Raw genomic sequence first — 20,825 nt, 5'->3', positions numbered from 1 at the left:
TATCGATAATTTCCTATACTCCTCTCTGTTCCCCACATTAGAAGTGAGCTGTATAATCCACTTCTGCTACTGTCCTTTTCTGCTCCTTTTCTCTTTGTAACCTGGATCTCATCCGCACCCACTAACAATAGCAAGGTCCAAATGCACATACGGGATGTTTCTGTGCTGCATTCCATTCAGTAGTCTTCTGAACTCCTTCGGTGAAACAGCAACACACTCTAGGTGTTGCAGAGGTTGTCGTGTTGTTATGTGCATAGGTTTGACAAAGCTCTCTCTTAGCTTTCAGCCCTCGCCATCTGAGTGATTCGGGGCAAGTGGCTCAGGTTGAGAGCCTCAGTTACCTCAAAGACTGAAATTATCTTCATTATGACCATTGTTAATGCTCTTGCTCTGAAGGGGTGAAAATGCACATACGATACCTGAGTCCCAGTAGAAGCTTGGGCTGAACCTCTAACTACTTCCTGTGGCAGTCGCTTCCAAGAGTTGAGGAGATGTTTTTGAAGTTTTTTTTTCCCCACCACAGGTTCTGGCCTCCTTGGCTTTTCCTTTCCAACCTTTATCCACTGCTATCTTTGAATGACTCCTTAAATCCACACGTATTTTAAAACTTTGTTCTTGGGCCTGGCACGGTGGCCTAGTGGCTAAAGTCCTCGCCTTGCAAGCATCAGGATCCCATATGGGTGCCGGTTCTAATCCCATCAGCTCCACTTCCCATCCAGCTCCCTGCTTGTGGCCTGGGAAAGCAGTCGAGGATGGCCCAAAGCTTTGGGACCCTGCACCCGTGTGTGAGACCTAGAGGAAGTTCCTGGCTCCTGGCTTTGGAACGGCACTGCACCGGCTGTTGCAGTCACCTGGAGAGTGAGTCATCGGACAGAAGATCTTTCTGTCTCTCCTCCTCTCTGTATATCTGACTTTGTTCTTGTCCCAGTTTAGTCTCTCTTTGATAGTATCTACCAGCTTGTTTTCATTCAAAGGCCTTGCCTAACACTGCAATACAAGAAATCTTCAAAAAATTCATGAAGCAGCGGATGTTTGACACAGCAGTAGAATTCTATTTGGGATGTCCATGTCCCTTGTGGGAGTGCTTGGATTGAAGTTCTGATTCTGCTCCTGAACCTAACTTCTACGAGTGAGCACCCTGGGAGGTAGTGAGTTCAAGTCCTTAGGTCTGTGCTAACTGTGTGGGAGATTTGATTGAGTGCTAGGTTCCTGCTTTAGCCTGATCCAGCTTAGGCTGTTGTATGAATTTAGAGGAGTAAATATCAAATGAAAGATCTCTCCTTCTCTCTCTTTTTTGAAAGTGTATTTATTTTATCTAAGAGGCAGATTTACCGAGAAGGGAAGGACAGAGATTGTCTATCCACTGGTTTACTCCCAAAATGGATGCAATGGCCAGTGCTGAGCTGATCCAAATCCAGGATCCAGGAGATTCTCCCAGATCTTGCATGTGGATGCAGGGGCCCAAGAACTTGAACCATTCTCTGCTATGTTTCTAGGCCGTAGGCAAGGAGCTGGAAGGAAGTGGAGTAGCCAGAAAATGAACCAGCTCCCATATGGGATTCTGGCACTGTAACCAGAGGACTAGCCTGTTAAGCTACCACACTGGCCCCAGAGTTCTCTCATAAAAATAAATAAGTCAATGAACATGCTTATTATGAAAAACTGTGCATGGATTTTAAAATGTCTTTGCACCAAAGCATTTTTTTAATCCTGTTTGTTCCATGAACTTTCAAATGTGCCTTAGTACTTTCTGGATTCATTCTAATGCTTTTGTTTATTGTCACCTATTTTTTCCCATTTTAATGCCCATTTGAATTTACATATTCCATACATGCATGAACAAATGCTATATAAGGTAGATTTGGATTTAAATATGCTGAGTATCTGAATAAAGATTTTGCAGTCTCTTCTTAAATTCTTCACCATTTAACTAGTTTGTTTCAGGGCAAGATATAACTTGAAGCTTGTAGTTTTCCACCCACCAGCTGGCTATTTTCCTGCTTAGCAAGAGCAGGAGCCAGTAGAACCAGCATAACCAGTATAACTGGTATAACTAGTGCAGGGTCAGGGATGGGGGAACTGAGCTTCCCAAAAAGGAAGGATGCTGCTGCCCCCATAGTGATCAGAGGATCATCTGCTTGGCAAAGGGACAGAAGAGCCACCTGATCTGGGAGGACTTTTTTGGATTGCTATGTATGTGTGGTGGCAGGGATTGTTTCTAAACCATATGAGAAGTATTAAATTTACACACCTATTGTTTCATCTTGAAGCTAAAGAAAACAAACTAGGTTGCTGATCACAAAAATATGTCCAAAAATACATTATATCTATATCTTCTTTTTTTTTCTAAGAGATGTGTTTGTTTATTTGAAAAAAAAGAGAGATTTTCTATCTGATGCTTCACTTCCAAAACACCTGCAAACGCTGGGCCAGGAAGAGGCAGGAACCAGGAAGCCCAGGAGGGAAGAAGGAAGGAAGGCACTCACTTTCTTGGACCAGTGTCCAACCGCACCCAGCAACACTCGCAGGAAGCTGAGTCAGGGTTGCAGTGTGGGTCAGACTTGAACCAAGCTCTCTGGTGTGGGATGTGGGTTCCCAGGCAGGAGTTTAACTTCCCCAGTCTTACCCCTTCATATTTTTGCTAAGGAAATACCTCTTATAGCAAAAACTCTACTATGATATTTTTGTGCTTTAACATTTTTTTATCTAAAAAGTTTTCATTAAAAATGTTGACCAAACTTGAGCTGACCATTTTATGCTGAAGCAATGTTTAAGGAATAGCTTCTTTGCTCATTTGCATCCCAGGTCATAAGCACAAGTAGAAGTCATCCAAGGAGATTTTGTGCTGAGAGCAACTTGCCCAGAAGGAGCCTACAAAGCAGCTTTTGAGCTCTGCTGAGGAGCATCTGTCTGCACAGTGCTTTTAATCTTGCCCACAAGGTTGAGGTGCATCTTAGTTCTGTTTCAACTAAGTCATCTGCAGCAACCTTGCACAATCCTTTGTTACGTACCTGTTATTTCCTTATCTGTTCCCAGAAATGTCCCTCACACTCCGAAGATGCTTGGAGCCAACCATGTTTTAAAAAACATAATTGCCACCCTGGAGGTATTTACCTCCATTTTCCCAACCTCGTCAATGTAGCTTCACTACGGCCTGATAAATCAAAAATTCCTATAATGGAATATATAAATTCTAAGTAGAATTTAACCTGATTGGAACATTTCCAAAGACTCATTCAGTTGTTGGGCTTGTGCCTCACAAACCCGTATCACATACATCTCTGAATAAATCTATTTCAAACTCTTTTACAGAGCCTATTTATTCCTGCCTTATAGTCTGTTGTGATGTGGCACATTAATCTGCCATCTGCAGTGCCAACATTCTATGTGAGCACCAGTTTGAGTTCTAGTTAATCCATTTCCAATCCAACTACTTACTAATGTGCCTGGAAAAGCAGCAGAGCATGGCTCAATTCCATAGGCCACTTCATACTTGCTGTAGACCAGGAAAAGCTCCTGATTGCTGATTTGGGACTGGCCCAGCCCTGGACATAGTGGTCACTGAGGAGAGAATCAGTGGACAGATCTCTATCTCTCTCCTTGTCTCTCAATCTCTGTGCAATTCTGCTTTTCAGACAATTTTTTTAAGTTCACAGTTTTATACATTCGAAGAATAAACAAAGAAGGGATAGAAATGAAATGTCAGCATATACTTAAATAACAATAATGGGCTTGTGACTGTTGCTGAAAGAGTATACTATTATAATAATATGGGTAGGGGCAAACAGTGGAAGGAGGGAGATGGAGGAGGATAGAAAGAGAAATACCATAGCCTATGGAACTGTACAATGGAAATTAAAAATAAAATAAATACATTTTAAAAAGATAATTGGAATGGGCCCAGCACAGTAGCCTAGTGGCTAAACCCTTGCATACACCGGACTCCCATATGAGTACCGATTTGTGTCTCAGCTGCTCCACTTCCCATCCAACTCCCTGGTTGTAGTTTGGGAAAACCCAAAGCTTTAGGATCCTTGACCCATGTGGGAGGCCCAGAGGAAGCTTCAGACTCCTGGCTTTGGTTTGGCTCAGCTTTGGCCATTGTGGCCACTTGGGGAGTAAATCACTGAATGGAAGATTTTTCCCTGTTTCTTCATTTCTCTGTAATTCTGCCTTTCCAATTAAAATCCTAAGAATCTTTCTTAAAAGATAAATTGAAAAAGAAAAAAGAAGAAAGAGGATTTATAGATTTATTTTTAAAATTAGTTTATTTTGATAATCTTTACATAGTTGATTAGGGAACAAAGGGTCAAGGGTTACAGGAAAATGAGTAAGACAATTGTTTCCACATTATTATTACTACTATTATTATTATTTTCTGTAACAGGGGTAAGGGAGAGATCAAGGGAGAAGTCCCACGCAGCCTCCCACCCATTCCAGGTACCCGATGTGGGGCATGCTCCGAGGGGCTTGCTCAAGTGGTTTTGACAGTTCAACAGTTCTGAATTGCTGCGTCTCACCATTCCAAGCATGATGAAATCTCTCCAGAATCCACTGGCTGACATAGTCCACCTTAGTCTCCATTTGTCCAGATCTTCACTGCCAACACTGGGCTGGAACAGATGATCGATTTGGTCTATCCTCCATCTTCTGCTGTGGTACCAGGTATCTTGTGCAGGTTCCAGTGGGCTACCATATCCTCCATGTGCATCTGGATATGCTGTCCACTTCTCGGTCTGAGCTTCTGAGGAGGCTCAGCTCTGACAAATGCACTCCACAGTCAGACCAGGGAACCTGCACTTCTCTTCAAGGTTGGGATTCAGAGATCAGCCGTCTAGTTGCATGGATCCCCAAAGAAACTTCATCTGAGCTCTTTCAGACCTGATTCTTGTCAGTGGTTGCCAATATAGGGTCCAGCACGGTCTGTCGCCCCAATCAGTTTATGCATATGCTGGTGGTTATAATTGCTGGGTGAGTTCTGTCTCCAGCCATGTCTTCTACATGAACCAATGTGTGTTACAGTCCATCCTGATTCTGTCCAGCACACACTCGGCTTTCACATAAACTGGTGGGAGCAATAACCCCCACCAGGCCTGCCCCTGCCCTGGTTCCTATGCTTGCCAGTACGTACAGCAGACTGGTCCGTTCATCCCGCATCCCAATCAGCTCTCATACAAGTCAATGAACCTTAAAGCCTAGCTCAACCCAGTCAGCCCACACACATGCAGACTGGTGCCATTCTGTCTAGCCACCATTGCCCCAGTCCTGGTTCTCATGCTCTCCTGTGCAAATGATAACCCCAGGGGGAGGTGCCCACTATTTCCCTACTGAGGCACTCCCACTCCCAGATCATGCACTCTCCACATGGTTCTGCAGTTTAACTCAACAGAATTAGCTCCCAGTGCTAGCATCTGACAGCTGATGCTGCAGCAAAGCTCAAGCAACCCTCACCCACTCTGATTTATGCTTGCACCAGTAAGGAACAGTTAGCCCAGCCTGGCTTTTCCCTGATCTAGCTCACATGAGGCGCACAGGTGTTGTAGCCCTGCCTGGTCTAGTCTGCCCCCGTCCCAACTCACACTTTCAAGTGGGAGTGGTGTTTCAGCAGGAGAGATCCATGCAGTCCCACTACCAGCTTTGTCCCCTCTCCCCTCCCTTCCTGGGTTCTCATGAGTGCTAGTTGGGTTCTGCAACCCAGTCTGGCATGGTCTGCCTCACCTTGGCATTTTTCAGTGGGTTCTGCAGTCTGGCTGGGCTGAGCCCACCCTCAGTACCAGTTCACACTTGTGGGAGTTACAGCCTAGCCGAGCCCAGCTGGCTACCAGAAACTGAAATATTTATCTCACTCACCTCTCCCCATCAATTCCAACCCTCTCCATTGTAATCAGACACTCACATGCTTCTGCAACTCCTTCGCTTTTTTAATAAATATAATTTTTAGGAAGATGTATTGAGTTATCTGAAAGTGTTGAGAGATATATGGAGAGATAAAATGAGATCTTCCATCTGCTGGTTCACTCCACAGATGGCTACAATAGCCAGAGCAGAGCTAGGTGAAAGCCAGGACCCACCAGGAGCTTCTTTCAGATCTCGTAGGTGAGTTCAGCAGCCCAATCATGTGGGCAATCCAGACACATTAGTAGGGAGATGGATCAAGTGGAGAAACTGGGAATCAACCTGTTGCCCAATGCCAGAGTCATAGGTAGCAACTTTACCAGTTATACCCACAATGCCATCCCCAAAAGCATACTTTTCAAATTGATCTGGATGATGTTACATTCATATCTTATTGATTCAGAAAAAGTGTTTATAAGATTCATAATAATGTTCTATTGTGTTCCCAATTAATGACCATTCTTTGCTTTCTAATGCAATAATTAGTTCATGTAAACTCTCAGTTTTTTTTAGCTTTATCACCAAATGAGGAGGTGAAGGTGAATAGCCTAGTAAATGCTCTGTGGATCCGAAGCAGATTTGATTATTCAAAACCCTGAACTAACAAGTCAGTCTGTTACAGTGTGAGAGGAGTCAGATTGGGTAGTAGGCAGTTAGGGCATTCTGGATCCCCCAGTCATTTTTCTCAAATATAAAAGGATATTTTTTCCACCATGTCTTAGATTCATCAGAGCATATTTTCCCCAAGAGACAAGTGCATATTTAACATATCAACAACAAGCTCCCAACAGACACAAGGGTGACATTAAGGTACCAGTTCCCCACCAAAAGCGCCAGCTCAATTCCATCTCTTGGCCATTGCCAAGGAGGTAGTGACAGACTGTTCTCTTTATCATTACAAAGACTGAGGAAGTTCACCTGTAACACCTTTTTGGGCCTTTTGTCCCAAGAACAGGTACCATGGTACCCAGGAATTCTCCTTTGTTTATGGAGAAACTCCTTGGAGGTGAACTTTTAAAAGACATGTCCCCACTATTAATTTGGGCTTTTCTTTCTCTCCTCCTGCCACTATGGCAGTGGTCTAGGGTTTTCTCTCTTCCTTCTGCCACTATGGCAGGATGTATGGCAGGGTTTTTTCTCTCTTGAAGCCCCCTCCCATCACTAGTGTGTGAGGAGTTAGACTGGGTAGTGGGCAGTTAGGGCATTCTGGGCCCCCAAACCATTTTCTTCTCAAAGATAAAATGACGTTTTCCCCACTATGTCTTAGATTCACCAGAGCACATTTCTTCCAAGGGACAAGGGTGACAATTAGCATATCAATTCCCCATCTGAAGTATCAGCCAAAAACCCTACAACACTAGGACGGGAGCTCTTCTTCTCAGCTTTTCTAATAAATCTTGCTTTAAAACTAAACTGTGTCCGCATGAAAATTCTTCTTTCCTGTGAGACAAGAATTGAAGTTGCTGCCGTATTCCAGGTTGAAAACCCTACAACAATCTTATATTGTTACAAAATAAGAAATCCATGACTATGCGTATCAACTTCCCTAATTCTATGTTCTCTATACTTCCCACAGTTAAAATGTTTTATTCCCTGTGATGTTCAGATACCTTGTTAGAATATTAAGGAAAATACATTTCAAGTGTTAGACTGTGTTGTAATAAACGGCAAACAGGAAGCCATAATTTTCTCATTTGTTTGATAGTTCATTCATTCAGCAAATATTCATAGTTTTAGCACTCTGTGGAGAGTACTGTTCTAGGTGCTGGAGATACAATACAGTGAACAAAACACAGTCTTACCCAGTAGGAGCTTTCAGTCTGGAGCAAAACAGGCTCTAAGCAAATTACCATAAAATCATTTAGCACAGCAAGTGTGAATCTTGGCTTAGAAACTCAATCATATCCAAGAAAAGCAACTATATTTTCTGTAACTCAGTTTTGTTTCTGATTGCAAGTCTTTATTCCACCCAACTAGCAAAAACAATGTACTAAATAGGTTAACATCAGTTCAACTTGGGCCTGGTTTCTTTCTCCTTCCTTGAATGTAATTGTAGCCACACTTTCAGAGCCAATGCTCTTGATCAACACAACTGACGCTTCTGTGGCTGTCTTGCTTTTTCCATTCTGGTGGATCTCTGCTGCTTTTGCATATCGCTGTTTTCATGGAGGAAGGTTACAAAATAGATGGTGGTGGTGTATCACCATTGTATAGAAGATTAAGCCTCTGCCTGTGGCACCATCATCCCATATGAACACCAGGCTCAGGTCCCCGCTGCTCCATTTCCAGTCCTGTGGGCAAGCCAATGCAAATCTCCCTCTGTCCTTCTCTCTGTACCTTTGCATTTCAAACAGAATTTCAAAAAAAGAAATCTTAAAAAAATAGGCTGTGGTCCTTCCTACATCATACTACTTCTTTGCTGGGATCCATGTGTAGTTGGGGGTACAAGGCTGGGAGGCAGTATTTACTCTTAACAATAGTAGTGTTAAGGGAGTTTTTTAACTGTTAGCATAACCACTATATTTGGCTTCTGTAATCGTTGCTTGGCTTTGCTGTATAAAAAAACAGGATCAACGCCATGACGGGCCTAAGGTTGGTGAGTAGGCCTAAGTCTCACTTCACTTCAAAGTTTCATTTTCCGCAGAGTGATGGAGTTGGCAGGGGGCAACAACCTTGGAGATGGGCCAATCAGGGGCATCCGCATGTCCACAAATGGAATGTGGCCTACATCAGTACCAAGATAAGAATTGCTTGCTCGAGATGTGTTGTACGTGACTAGGAGGGAATAAAAACAGTCTGCAAGAGACAAGCAGGGTCCTTGTCAAGACTCCACTGCGATGGATGAGACATAGACCCTAGTTCAAGCTAGCAATAAAGTTTCTTTGCTTTTGCATTGTTGCATGTGGAACTTGTCTGTCCGTGGTTTGGGGATCTTTTGGACCAAACAGGTATGGATGACAAGAAGGTGTGAAGATAACCTCTCTCCTGCTGGCAAGCCTAGGAGGAGCTTCCTGCTTCATGGCAAGGCCTGGCAGATATCTCTCCAATGACCTCAAAGCAATTTCACCCCCTTTTGCATGGGCACCCAACTACCCCACTGAGAATTCTATAATCTGTTGAGGCACTATTTTTTGCCCCTGGGAGTTGGTTTTTACAACCAATGTCAGCTTGGGAGTTGATGGTATTGATAACATCTTGGTGAACAAGCATTTAATAAATCATACTCTCAATCACACCCATTGGCCATATGGCTGGAAGAGCTCAAGAATGTTTGCACTAACACTGTACAACACACTCTTAGACTTATCTAGGGTTGTTTTTTGATCTTTAGATTTTTTCTTCTGTGATCTATTTTCTCCTTTAACTGACAGGATAAAGTTGTAAAATGAGGAATGTAGTAAGAATATATTACTGATTGATATGTGCTGTCTACTAAGAAATTCCTGACTGCAGGATCAGAATGGATAATAAGGATAATGCCCTGCTTTAAGGTGAAACAAATATCAGAATTATCTTTGGAAACATCCACTTGACCATGATGTAAAGTTTGTGACTGCTTCTGTATCATAAAACGAACAGCTCTCTTGCATCGTCCATTATGATCCTGAAACTGTAGTGGTCCATCTTTTCTCTTTACCTCTTTTAAAATGCCAACTCCACACACCCTTCTAGAGTTCTGAACTTGGCCGGAGCTGGCCTCCAGCACTTCTTGGATAAAGCTGAGTCATGTAAAAGTTGCCTTGCTTTTGTTTAAAGAATGGCTCAAAGAAATGGAGAAGTTTCTACCAGTACATTATCCCATTTCAGTTGCTGATACAGATATTTTTTCCCTGAGTGGTGAGTGAGTTTCATTTGCCTTATCACTTCCCCACTAATCTGAACACTTTGTAGATTAGACTGTAAGGTCCTCCAGACTCCTTTAACAAACTCAGGACTCCTAAAACATGCTACGTGGAATAGCTTTGCTAGCAATCTGTATTTGGAGGAGTCAGCTCCCTATTCCCAGCCTCTCTTTAGACCCCTTCCTAAAATGATATCCTGAGTGGTCTGTACGTCAGACTTTATATTTTCTCAGCCAATTTTAAATTCCAAAGCAGATTCGTGCCCTGATGACAAGCGTGCTCCCATGTGACCTAGATTAATTTGTCACTGAATTGGGAATGTGATGCTTGCTGGCTAAACAGTGTAATTCTGATATTTGCAGTTATAGCCTATGTTTCCCAATCTAACAAAAGCTTCAGTTCTCAGATCTAGGAAGATAAAATTTTGACTCAAAGTTAGGTATGGGAATCTGCTATTCTCATAACACTAATAACCAACAGCATTACTATGAATTCTTGGAAACAACTTAAAAAGCAGAAGACAAAAAAGCCAGTGTAATATTTATCATAAAGTTTTTTGGTGTAAGTATACTAGTGATTTCTTAGTTTTGTTTATAAAGAAATAATTTCCAACCTTTGTGGACAGTTTATATGTGGACTTGCAATGTGACCAAGAAATAGTGTGGAAACATCTTTAGAAAAAAATTTTTTTTAATTCTAACAAAACTCTAAGAGTAATTGTTAATTTATAGTACAAAGCAATTACATATCTGTGAAATAAAATTTCATTAAGGTGAAATTGAAGTTATTTTTAAATATCAAAATCTCAAAAAAAAAAATCAAAATTACACCTTGCCTCATATAAAACAACCTGGAAAATATTAGGCACTGTTCATTTTAGTTTTAAGGAACAACCAAAAAAGATATTAAGAGTGAATTATGCTGATTGGTTTGATTTTGGTCCAAGCAAAGTGCTTATTATATTTCCCTGAAAGAAAAAAAGTCACAATTACAACGTAATAATATGTAACCAAAAGACAAATAAGTCTTTACGATGTCCTATAAAATTTATAAGTTAGTGATATACATATAAAAGGCCCCAATAAGACTATAAAAAAGGAACAAAGGTAAGTTTAACCAGTCATGGAAACTTCCTAGTATCCATGCTCTTTCCTATCAAAGAGTGTTTTAAAGTAGTTTGATAAATAATTTTACAATGGCTCAGGGCAATTTTGGCAACTTTTGTTTAGACTTAAAGCTTAAACATTCTCAACTGTAAAACATCTGTTAAACTAAATGCTATCTTAAGGCCTTTCCAAATCTGAAAATGTGTGATTCAAGATAGTAGAATTTCTCAATTTTCACGTGAGTTTTGTATTTTCATTTAATAATACTAATACTGCTTGAGTCTTATCGATTTTAATCTTAATATGCTTCTCAATCCGACTATTGAAATAGGTAACTACTATAATTTGTTTAATGTTGAATCCTTAGAGTCTAAAACAGATTCTGTAACATAGTGCATATTCAATAATTATTTATTTGTGAGATGAATGAATAAATGACTAAGTTTTTGTCCATTCAGTTTCTCTCAGCACTAATTTATACATGTCTCCTAGAAGATATTTTTTAAAATGTAAATTGCTAAAATAGCGCTAGTTTATATATTTGAATTTTCTATTTTTTTAACTGCTCCGCCAACAGACCATTATAATTTGTATTCTCATGGTCATAGTATGAGAGTTTCTGATTTCCTACAGTTTTAACTAGCACGTGATATGACTAAAACTTAAATTTTTATAAATCCAGTTTATAATTTAGATTCCACATTTTCTTATTTTTGTGAGAAAGTTTTAACAATTTGTATTCGAATCTTCAATATGAGACCTGATCAAATGTTTGCCAATATTAAAAAGTCTCACAAATTTTAAATCTAAATCTGCTAATTTGATAAGTGAGAATGCTATCATGTTTTAAACAATAACTTTTATTTTCTATTTATTGGGGGTGGACTGTAAGCTATACTTAGTGGTCACTTCTTGTGACTGACCTATTCCTGACCATGTTAAGCCCTAGCATGCTACAAAATTTTGCAACTCAAAAGACTCATAAAAGAGTATGGATTTCCATCTTTCAGTCTTACCCGGCCAGAACCCACAGCAGTAGGCATATTGTTTAGTTCATACACAGTGACCTGACCATCACTATCTCCCACCAGAAGACAGTCAGTTTGCTTGGCAAAGAGAACAGTTGTGAATTTTATTCCAGGATTAGCAAAATTCACAATCAGAGGGTCCAAACTGCAATGAAATATTATTTATTTGTAAAATCAGTTATAAAATTGAAAACCATCTTTTTTACAACACAGACTAATAAAGCTTGATGCATTTTCTTTATTTCCTGTGACGAAAACCAAGAACGTCTTTAAGGGTTTCTAAACTCAAATTAACTAGTTCTCATTCACACATTATTCACTCAGAACCTTCATTTTTTTTTTTCAATGAACCAACTTAAATAAGGTAAATTAAAGCACTGCACAATTAAGATGTGAATTTGTTTCCAGACAAAGATGGACTTACACTGAATCTGTTTATATTATATTTTGACAACATGATTCTGGACTCTCTGCCATTGTCCATGCCCGCAATGATGAACATATGACTGAGTATGAAGAACTATATGTTAGTAATGATATAAAGGAACTGGGGGGGGGGAGGGAATTGGGGAGGGGATAAGGGAATATGGAACTGTATCATAAAATAAAATGTGGGAAAAAAAGATGTGAATTTGTACATTTAATTTTTTCTGATGACTAGTTTTGTACACCAACTTAGCTGGACGTTAATATCTAGTTGTTAAGTCCAACATTCTGCATATTGTTATAGATATTTTTAAGATGCCATTTAACATTTAAATCAGCACAACACGAATAAAGCTGATTATTCTCCAAGAAATAGTTAGATTTTATCCAATTTGCTGAAGGTCTAAAGAGTAACAACTTAATTCACCCAAAGTGAAATAAAATTCTACTTGTAGAATGCCTGGAGGCTCCAAGCCACCACAGGGCTCTTGCCAGATTCATGTAAGCTTTAGATTTGGCAGGATCCATAATAGTATGAACTAATTTTTTAAAAGGAAATTTCTCTAAATATGCATACATAGACACAGGCCTAAACACACATGCCTACATTCTGTTGGTTCTGTATCACAGAAGCAGGCTAACACAATGTCTTAATAATACTTCATTTTTAGCAGATGAATGCTCTCATATACAATGTAAATATTGATTGTATCCCAGCAATGGACAGGCACAGAAACATGGGTAGAGAATGTAAAGATTTTGTACCTACCTTTCAAAGGATGTTCTAGGAAAGCATACCTTGCAATGTTGTGCTAGGAAATCAGAAGCAAGAGACTAACCTGGGTCAAATTTCTGAACATACAACATTTGAAGATACATACTACTGGGCAATGAAAGGTTCTTCTACTTCCAATCTCTGTGCCAAGTACAGTCCCTATCCCTCGCTGTAAAAGCCTTGGCAAGCAGCTTTTCAGGGAGGCAAATTACGGAAAGAACCATAGGTTCTCACTGTCTCCTTTACTTAACAGAAGTAAATTTCCCTTGAGCAATTCTTGCTCGAGTCTTACTGCTCTATGACAGACACCAGAAGGACCCCTAGAAACCACTAATGAAATGAACATATGAGACATGAAAGGATATTTTGAACAAGACATTTTCTTGACCCAGTGAGAAAAATCCACATATTTCCTCAAAAATTAGATCAGAAATAGCAAATTGCTATGCCCAAGTTCATGTCCCAGCTCTGCTTCTGACTCAAGCTTCCTGCAAATGCACTCCCTTGGAGGCAGCCCATGATGGAGTAAGCACCTGGTCTCTGCCACCCCAGGGAGACTCAGAATGAATTCCAAGCTCTCAGTTTTCACCTTAAACAGTCCTGGTTGTTGTGAACAATGGACCAACAGAAGAGTATCCCTCTCTCCCATTACCTTACAAACATGTACATTATTTAAAAAGTGGAAAAAAGTAGGATTATTTAAGCAATGGCTTTATAAGTTGGACATCTTGGGCCCGGCATAGTGGCACAGTGGTTAAGGTCCTCGCCTTGCACGCCTGGGATCCCATATGGGTGCCGGTTGTAATCCCATATGGGCGCTGGTTCTGATCCCGGCAGCCTTGTTTCCCTTCCAGCTCCCTGCTTGTGGCCCGGGAAAGCAGTCGAGGACGGCCCAAAGCTTTGGGACCCTGCACCCGCGTGGGAGACCTGGAAGAGGCTCCTGGCTTTGGAACGGCATAGCGTCAGCTATTGTGCTCACTTGGGGAGTGAATCATCGGACGGAAGATCTTCCTCTCTGTCTGTCCTCTCTGTATATCCGCCTTTCCAATAAAAATAAAAAAAAGAAATAAATCTTTAAGTTGGACATCTCATACTAAAGAATACATTATTTTGAAAGCTAATATTTGACTTCTGATTGCTGTTATTTTATAGAATAAACTAGTATAAAATTTTACTGAATTATTAACTTATCGGAAAGAATTTTATCGCTAGGAATAGGTTTGAATTTAACATCAGTAGTTTTAAAAAATATATTTATTTTTATTGGATGGTAGATCTGCAGAGAGAAAAAGACAGATCTTCCATCCACTGGTTTATTCCCCAAAAAAGTCACAACAGCTGGAGCTGAGCTGATTCAAAGTCATGATCCTAGAGTCTCCTTCAGGTCTCCCAAATGGGTACAGGATCCCAAAGCTTTGGGCCATCCTTCTTTGCTTTTTCAAACCACAAGAAGGGAGCTGAATAGCAAGTGGAGCAGTTGGGACATGAACCTGTACACCTATGGGATGCCAGCATTTGCAGAAGATGGATTAGCCAACTGAGCCATTATGTTGACTCCCTAATTATGTATTTTAAACAATTTACTTTCCTATTACTTCTGTTAACAACCAGCAGATATATGGCAATTTCCAAATGAGAAAGTAGAATCACTAACCATTTTATTGTATAGTTACACCAATTTTCACATTAAATCTACATTAGCTAGATGACCTTCTAATACCCTGGATAACATTCTAAGTCAGATTTTCTAATTAAGTACAAACTCCTTAAAATATGTTTTGAAATAAAGAGAATAAATATTGCAAAAATAATTACTATGTTTCCCTTATCTTTTTTAAAGATTTACTTATTTTTATTGCAAAGTCAGATATACATAGAGATGGAGAAATAAAGAGAAAGATCTTCCATTTGATGATTCACTCCCCAAGTGACAGCAATTGCCAGTGCTGTGCCAATCTGAAGCTGGGAGCAAGGAGCTCTTCTGGGTTTCCCATGCGGGTGCAGGCTCCCAAGGTCTTGGGCTGTCCTCGACTGCTTTACCAGGACAGAGGCAGGGAGCAGGATGGGAAGCAGAGCTGCCAGGATTAGAACCCGCGCCCACATGGAATCCTGGCGCATTCAGGACAAAGACTTCAGCCGCTAGGCCACAGCACCAGGCCCTCCCTTATCTTATAATAGGGATTCTGCAGCTAAAATGTAATCAGGCCTTTGTGTATTCCTCTGTAAACCAGGCAATAAATAAGAATAGCTTATAAAACTTTAAAGATATAGCAAAAATTATTTTCAATCATATGTGTTAAAAACTACATGAGGTATAATTAACTAGCATTAATATATATGTTAACGTATATGAAGTATGTTTTTATTCATAAAAGACTGTCATAATCAATTTTAAACTCATACAATACTCCACCCAATGTTAGGTTTTATTATTTTCATTTCAATTGCATCTACTAGAATTATTACTCAGAAATCATTAATTTTCATCACTTACGTGCTTATGTGAAGGTCCCAAATCTCCACTCTGCTCTCATTTGCAGCTGCAAATATATAAGATGATTTCGGGGACCAGGCAACATCATGAACAACAGAAGTAGTTGGATAAAAACTCAAAAATGGTTCAAGGTTCTCCTGTTGCCATATCATAACTCCCCAGTCGGCAGAACAGCTTAAGAACACATCATGACAAAATGGATTCCACGTTACTTTATACACTGGCCCCTAGGTAGGAATACACAAAGTAAAATATAGGTGAATATTTCGTGTCTTATATTTTATAGTTGACCTTCCATTTAAACATACTAAACTTTATAGAAGATTTATACGGCATCCATGTTCATGTGGATATAATTTTATCTGGGAGTAGGATGATAAATTGCATCATCCCTTGAATGATCTCAGATACAACAAAAACAGAGTTGTTAATAAAGGATTATAAAGAATGCTAAGAAAAAAGAAACAAGAGAGAAAATAAAGGAAGCATGGTTGGAAAAATTATAAAACCAGAGAATATGTACAACAAATGGACTATATCTACTTTGGGATTAGATGTTATAAAAAAAGCATTTTTTAAGACAAATAAAAATTGTGTCTTCCACGACTTGAAAGAAAATCAAGGGTATCAAGAAGCTAAATAAAATGTCTTAATTTACAAGACAGTACTTATTTCAAACTGATATTTTAAAAATGTGATAACTGGCAAATTAATTTAATTTTAATTTATTTAAATCATTGTTATTATTTTGCATGCTGCAGTTTTGTAGGTATAGGGATTCCTCTCTTTCCCTCCTCTCTCACTCTCCCCTCATGCCCTCCCATCATCCCCCCGCATGTCATTTCAGCATATAGTACTCCAGCAACAGTCCAACATTTGGTTACCATGTGCACCATGGCATTATAGTTTTAGAAAAATGCAGAAAATCTAACATCATATTATTGCAGTATATTTAATTATTTCACTGAGTATTTTTTTATTTTCAAATTTATTTAAAACAAAGGGGGAAAGAAACCTGTTTTCCATCCATTTATTCACTCCTCAAATTTCCACAAGATGGAACTCGCCAAACTGAACAAAAAGTTGAGAAATGAACCTGGGTTTTCCATGTTTGTGGTAGGGACCCATTTAGTCATGGTCTACTACTTCCTAAGATGAGCACTGTTAGTATGCTGAACCAGAAGCAGAAATGGAACCTAAACGAAGGAACTCCAAAAAGGGATGCAAGCATACAAAGCAGATTCGGATCCACTGAGCCAAGTGTCCAGTAGTTTTAACTGTGATTGTAGCCGTATGCCATGCTATTAAATACACTATGTAAAAACAGTATTTTTTTTCAGAAACACTGTAGAATAAATTCTTCATACCTACTAAAATGAAACTAACCTTATGTCCTCTGTAGGTATCTAGGTATTGCTCATTATATGAACAAGAACATTTGTGAATATGACCTTCTTCAGTGCCAGCCAAATAGATATTTGTGTCCTGTAAAAGCAAGAAATCAAACTGCACTACTTTTGATACATTAAAAATACTATTTGTAATTCAGGAAGCATTAAAATCAGTTCAAGAACCAAACCAATAAACCTTAAATTTGGTTTAAGATGTTGTTTTTTTTTGTTGTTTCTGTTACAATCCTAAAATAGTGAAGCTACATAAAAAACTAATGTGATAAAAAAACAAAAAAAAAAAAAACCCAAAAAACTAAAAAACAAAACCTATAGGTCCAGGCACTGTGGCCTAGTGGCTAACATCCTTGTCATCAAGGTGCCAGGATCCCATATGGGCGCCGGTTCTAATCCCGGCAGCTCTGCTTCCCATCCTGCTCCCTGCCTCTGTCCTGGTAAAGCAGTGGACAGCCCAAGGCCTTGGGACCCTATATCCATGTGGGAGACCTGAAAGAGCGCCTGGCTTTGTGATCGGCTCAACACCAGCCATTTCAGTCACTTAGGGAATGAATCATCGAACAGAAGATCTTTCTCTCTGTCTCTCCTCCTCTCAATATATATCGGACTTTGCAATAAAAATAAATAAATCTTAAAATAAACTTAAATTTGTCCTTTTCTTGAATAGAGAATATTTAATATCCTACCTAAAAATTACATGAAGCCAATGAAATATGTGAAATCTGTTCTGTTTTAGTAAAAAAAAATTTTAAATAATATGCATTTTTGAAATTGAAAAGCACATGTAAAACTTAGGTCTAAAATAAAAAAGAAATCTAAAAATGTTTATTAATATAAAATAAGAGATTTTATGCAATCCATGGGTGCAGTACTAAGATAATCATACTTCCAATATCCCCCATTCCACCTCACCTGCCTTTCTTCATTCTCTCCAAAAGTGCACAGATGCAATTTTTTTAAAGATTTATTTTATTTCTATTGGAAAGTCAGATATATAGAGAGAAAGAGAGACAGAGAGGAAGGTCTTCTGTCCGATGATTCACTCCCCAAGTGAGTACAACGGCCAGTGCTGAGCCAATCCAAAGTCAGGAGCTAGGAACCTCCTCCAGGTCTCCCACTTGGGTGCAAGGTCCCAAGGCTTTGGCCTGTCTTCTCTTCTCCTACTTTCCCAGGCCATAAGCAGGGAGCTGGATGGGAAGTGGAGCTTCCGGGACTAGAACTGGTGCCCATAAGGGATCCTGGCACGTTCAAGGTGAGGACTTTAGCTGCTAGGCCACCGCGCTGGGCCTGCAAAGATCCTTTCTAGTCCAAGGCGTAATTTTCCGCTAATCATAAAATTGATGTAAAATGTAAGAAGACTTTTTTTTAAAGATATATTTCTTTTTATTGGAAAGTCAGATATATAGAGAGGAATTGAGACAAGGAGTAAGATCTGTCCGATGTTTCACTCCCCAAGTGACCGCAATGGCCAGAGCTGAGCCGATCCAAAATCAGGAGCCCGGAGTTTCTCTCAGGACTCCCACACAGGTGCAGGGCCCCAGAAGCTTTGGGCCATCTTCGACTGCTTTCCCAGGCCACAAGCAGGGAGCTGGACAGGAAGCAGAACTGCTGGGATTAGAACCAGCACCCATATGGGATCCTGCCGTGTACAAGGCAAGGACTTAAGCCACTAGGCTACCATGTGGGCCCAGAAGATAACATTTTCACTGGAGTGTAAACATGAGCTAAAATAACAATGCTATCCCACATTCCTGCATATTTTTGTGTGTTCTTTATAAACTACTGAACATCAGTAAATATGTGGTATTTGTCTTTTTGAGACTGTTTTATTTCACTAAATGTAAAATGGTTTCCAGTTGCATCCATTTTGTTCCATTTTGTTCTTTTTAGAGGCAGAGCAGTACTCCATAGTATGTATATAGAACTTATGAGCTATATTTCATCTACTGTTTCATTCCCTAGTGGCTCCAACATTTGGGCTTGAGCCAGACAGAAGCCAGAAGCCAGGAATTTGAATGCTAGTATTTTGGAAATACAACCCAATTTTTGGAAATTTTTATATGCAATAGTAAATATTGAATTGATGATTTACCTTGGGATGAAAAGCAAAACACATTCCTGGAGCCTGTCGCGATATCAAGGCTTCACCTTTCTTTTCCTTTTCTATTCCTCTCTTGCTGCTGCCAGAAGTTGTTCGCCTTAATTTCATCAAATCTTTAAAGAAAAAGAAAATGTGCCACTTGCTACTTACCATGTAAAAAAAAATGGAAACATATTTGTTTCATTTGCAAATAGTATTGATTTCTGTTACCTTTTGCAAATGACAATTACCATAAAACCCACATTTACAAAAAAATACCCAACAAAACAGTGACCAAACCTAGGTTTCTTTTTACCATCTTTTTACCTTCTTTCACACGTTTCCCTTAAGATTTTAAATTCAATATATACAAGAGAAAGATCACCAGTTTAGTCCTTTTACCGTGGCAGTCCAGTCCTTTCCGTATCACCCATTTGGAGATTCTCCCATCAGCTGATATTGACACCAGTATTTCTCTTTTGTCATCACCTGTGGTTCCTCGATCTTGTTCTATCCACTGTAGTTGCCATACAGGTCCCAAATGTTTCTGAGGTGATTCACTGAAACAAGCAAGAACTATATATATAGAATCATCGGATATTAAATACAGAATGTTAGAGACATTGAAATATACATAAGGACAGCTCCCTAAAGCATAATGACCTATTTATGAGTACAGTGACGATTTCATTCAAAATTGTATGCCTACCTTAAATACTCTGAAAAATAAGAACAATCAGTGTAATTCACTGGTCATTGTTGCTTTTTCTATTTTTTACAAAAGGGAAATTTACTAGTCTATAATTATCTTTTGGGGATCAAAACAGTAAAACAAGAGCAGATTTTTTTTTCTAAAATCATTTGTTTTCTATTATTCATTCATTCTAAGTTAAAGAAACTGGAATCGCTAACTTCATTTTAAATACAGTAAATATAAGTTATCTTCTTTGCCAAGTTTTTTCCCCAAAGGAACTTTTCGTCAAATCTTGATCAGATAAATAATTCCTTCTCCTGCGCCTCACCCTTCTCCTGTGTTTCCAGATTGACCACTATCTTGATAGTCTCCAGGATATGAATCTTATTGATGTTTGTGCATTGAATCTTACATCCTGCAAATTTGTGAAACTCTGAAGAGTTCCAATAGTCTGTTAACGGAGTCTTTTGGTTCTACTGTATAGAGGATCATGTTATCTGCAAGCAGGCATAATTTGATTTCTTCCTTTCTAATTTGTATCTCTATGATTTCTTTTTCCTGACTAATGGCTCTGCTAGAGACTTCCAGAACTATACTGAACTGTAATGATAGAAACCAGACAAGGTTACTCATGTTAGTGGAAATGATCTTTGTGTAACAGATCTTAGTGGAAATGATTCTAGCTTTTCCCCATTTAGTATGATCCTGGCTGTGGTTTGTCATTTATTCTATTGATTGTGATTTGATTGGTCTTCTGTGTCAAATTTCCTTTTATCATGAAATGATGCTATATTTTATCAAGTGCTTTCCCTGAACCAATTGAACTAATCATATAGTTATCACTCCTCATTTTGTTAATGTGTCATGTTTATTGATGCATTTATGTCAAAACATCCCTACATCCCTGGGATGAATCCCACTTGGTCTGAGTGGGCTGATTATTATGCTGTGTTATTGTATTCAATTTTGGTGAGGATATTGCATCTATGTGCATCAGGAATGTTGATCTGTAGTTCTTATTTCTGGTTTTGTAATTTAGATGATTTGGCTTCATAGGATTTGGGGGGAGTTCTCTCCTT

At 39.3% G+C, this 20,825-nt stretch overlaps 1 protein-coding gene across 1 annotated transcript in view; it reads right to left on the bottom strand.

Annotated features, from left to right (window-relative positions):
- Positions 1-10,653: 10,653 nt before the first annotated feature.
- Positions 10,654-20,825, bottom strand: part of DNAI4 (dynein axonemal intermediate chain 4) — a 53,443-nt gene continuing 43,271 nt past the window's right edge. The window contains exons 12-17 of the mRNA XM_040978596.1: positions 19,455-19,612; positions 19,065-19,186; positions 16,953-17,051; positions 15,567-15,793; positions 11,860-12,016; positions 10,654-10,704 (exon numbers count right to left, since the gene is read on the bottom strand). Coding sequence (XP_040834530.1) covers positions 10,654-10,704; positions 11,860-12,016; positions 15,567-15,793; positions 16,953-17,051; positions 19,065-19,186; positions 19,455-19,612 — 814 coding nt within the window. The remainder of the gene's footprint in view (positions 10,705-11,859; positions 12,017-15,566; positions 15,794-16,952; positions 17,052-19,064; positions 19,187-19,454; positions 19,613-20,825) is intronic.

The sequence above is a fragment of the Ochotona curzoniae genome, unplaced genomic scaffold (genome assembly GCF_017591425.1).
Source record: "Ochotona curzoniae isolate NIBS_2020 unplaced genomic scaffold, NIBS_Ocur_1.0 contig_291, whole genome shotgun sequence".
In the NCBI taxonomy this organism is placed as follows: domain Eukaryota; kingdom Metazoa; phylum Chordata; class Mammalia; order Lagomorpha; family Ochotonidae; genus Ochotona; species Ochotona curzoniae.
The sequence above is the reverse complement of the archived record's forward strand: the minus strand, read 5'-3'. Positions and strand labels throughout refer to the sequence as shown.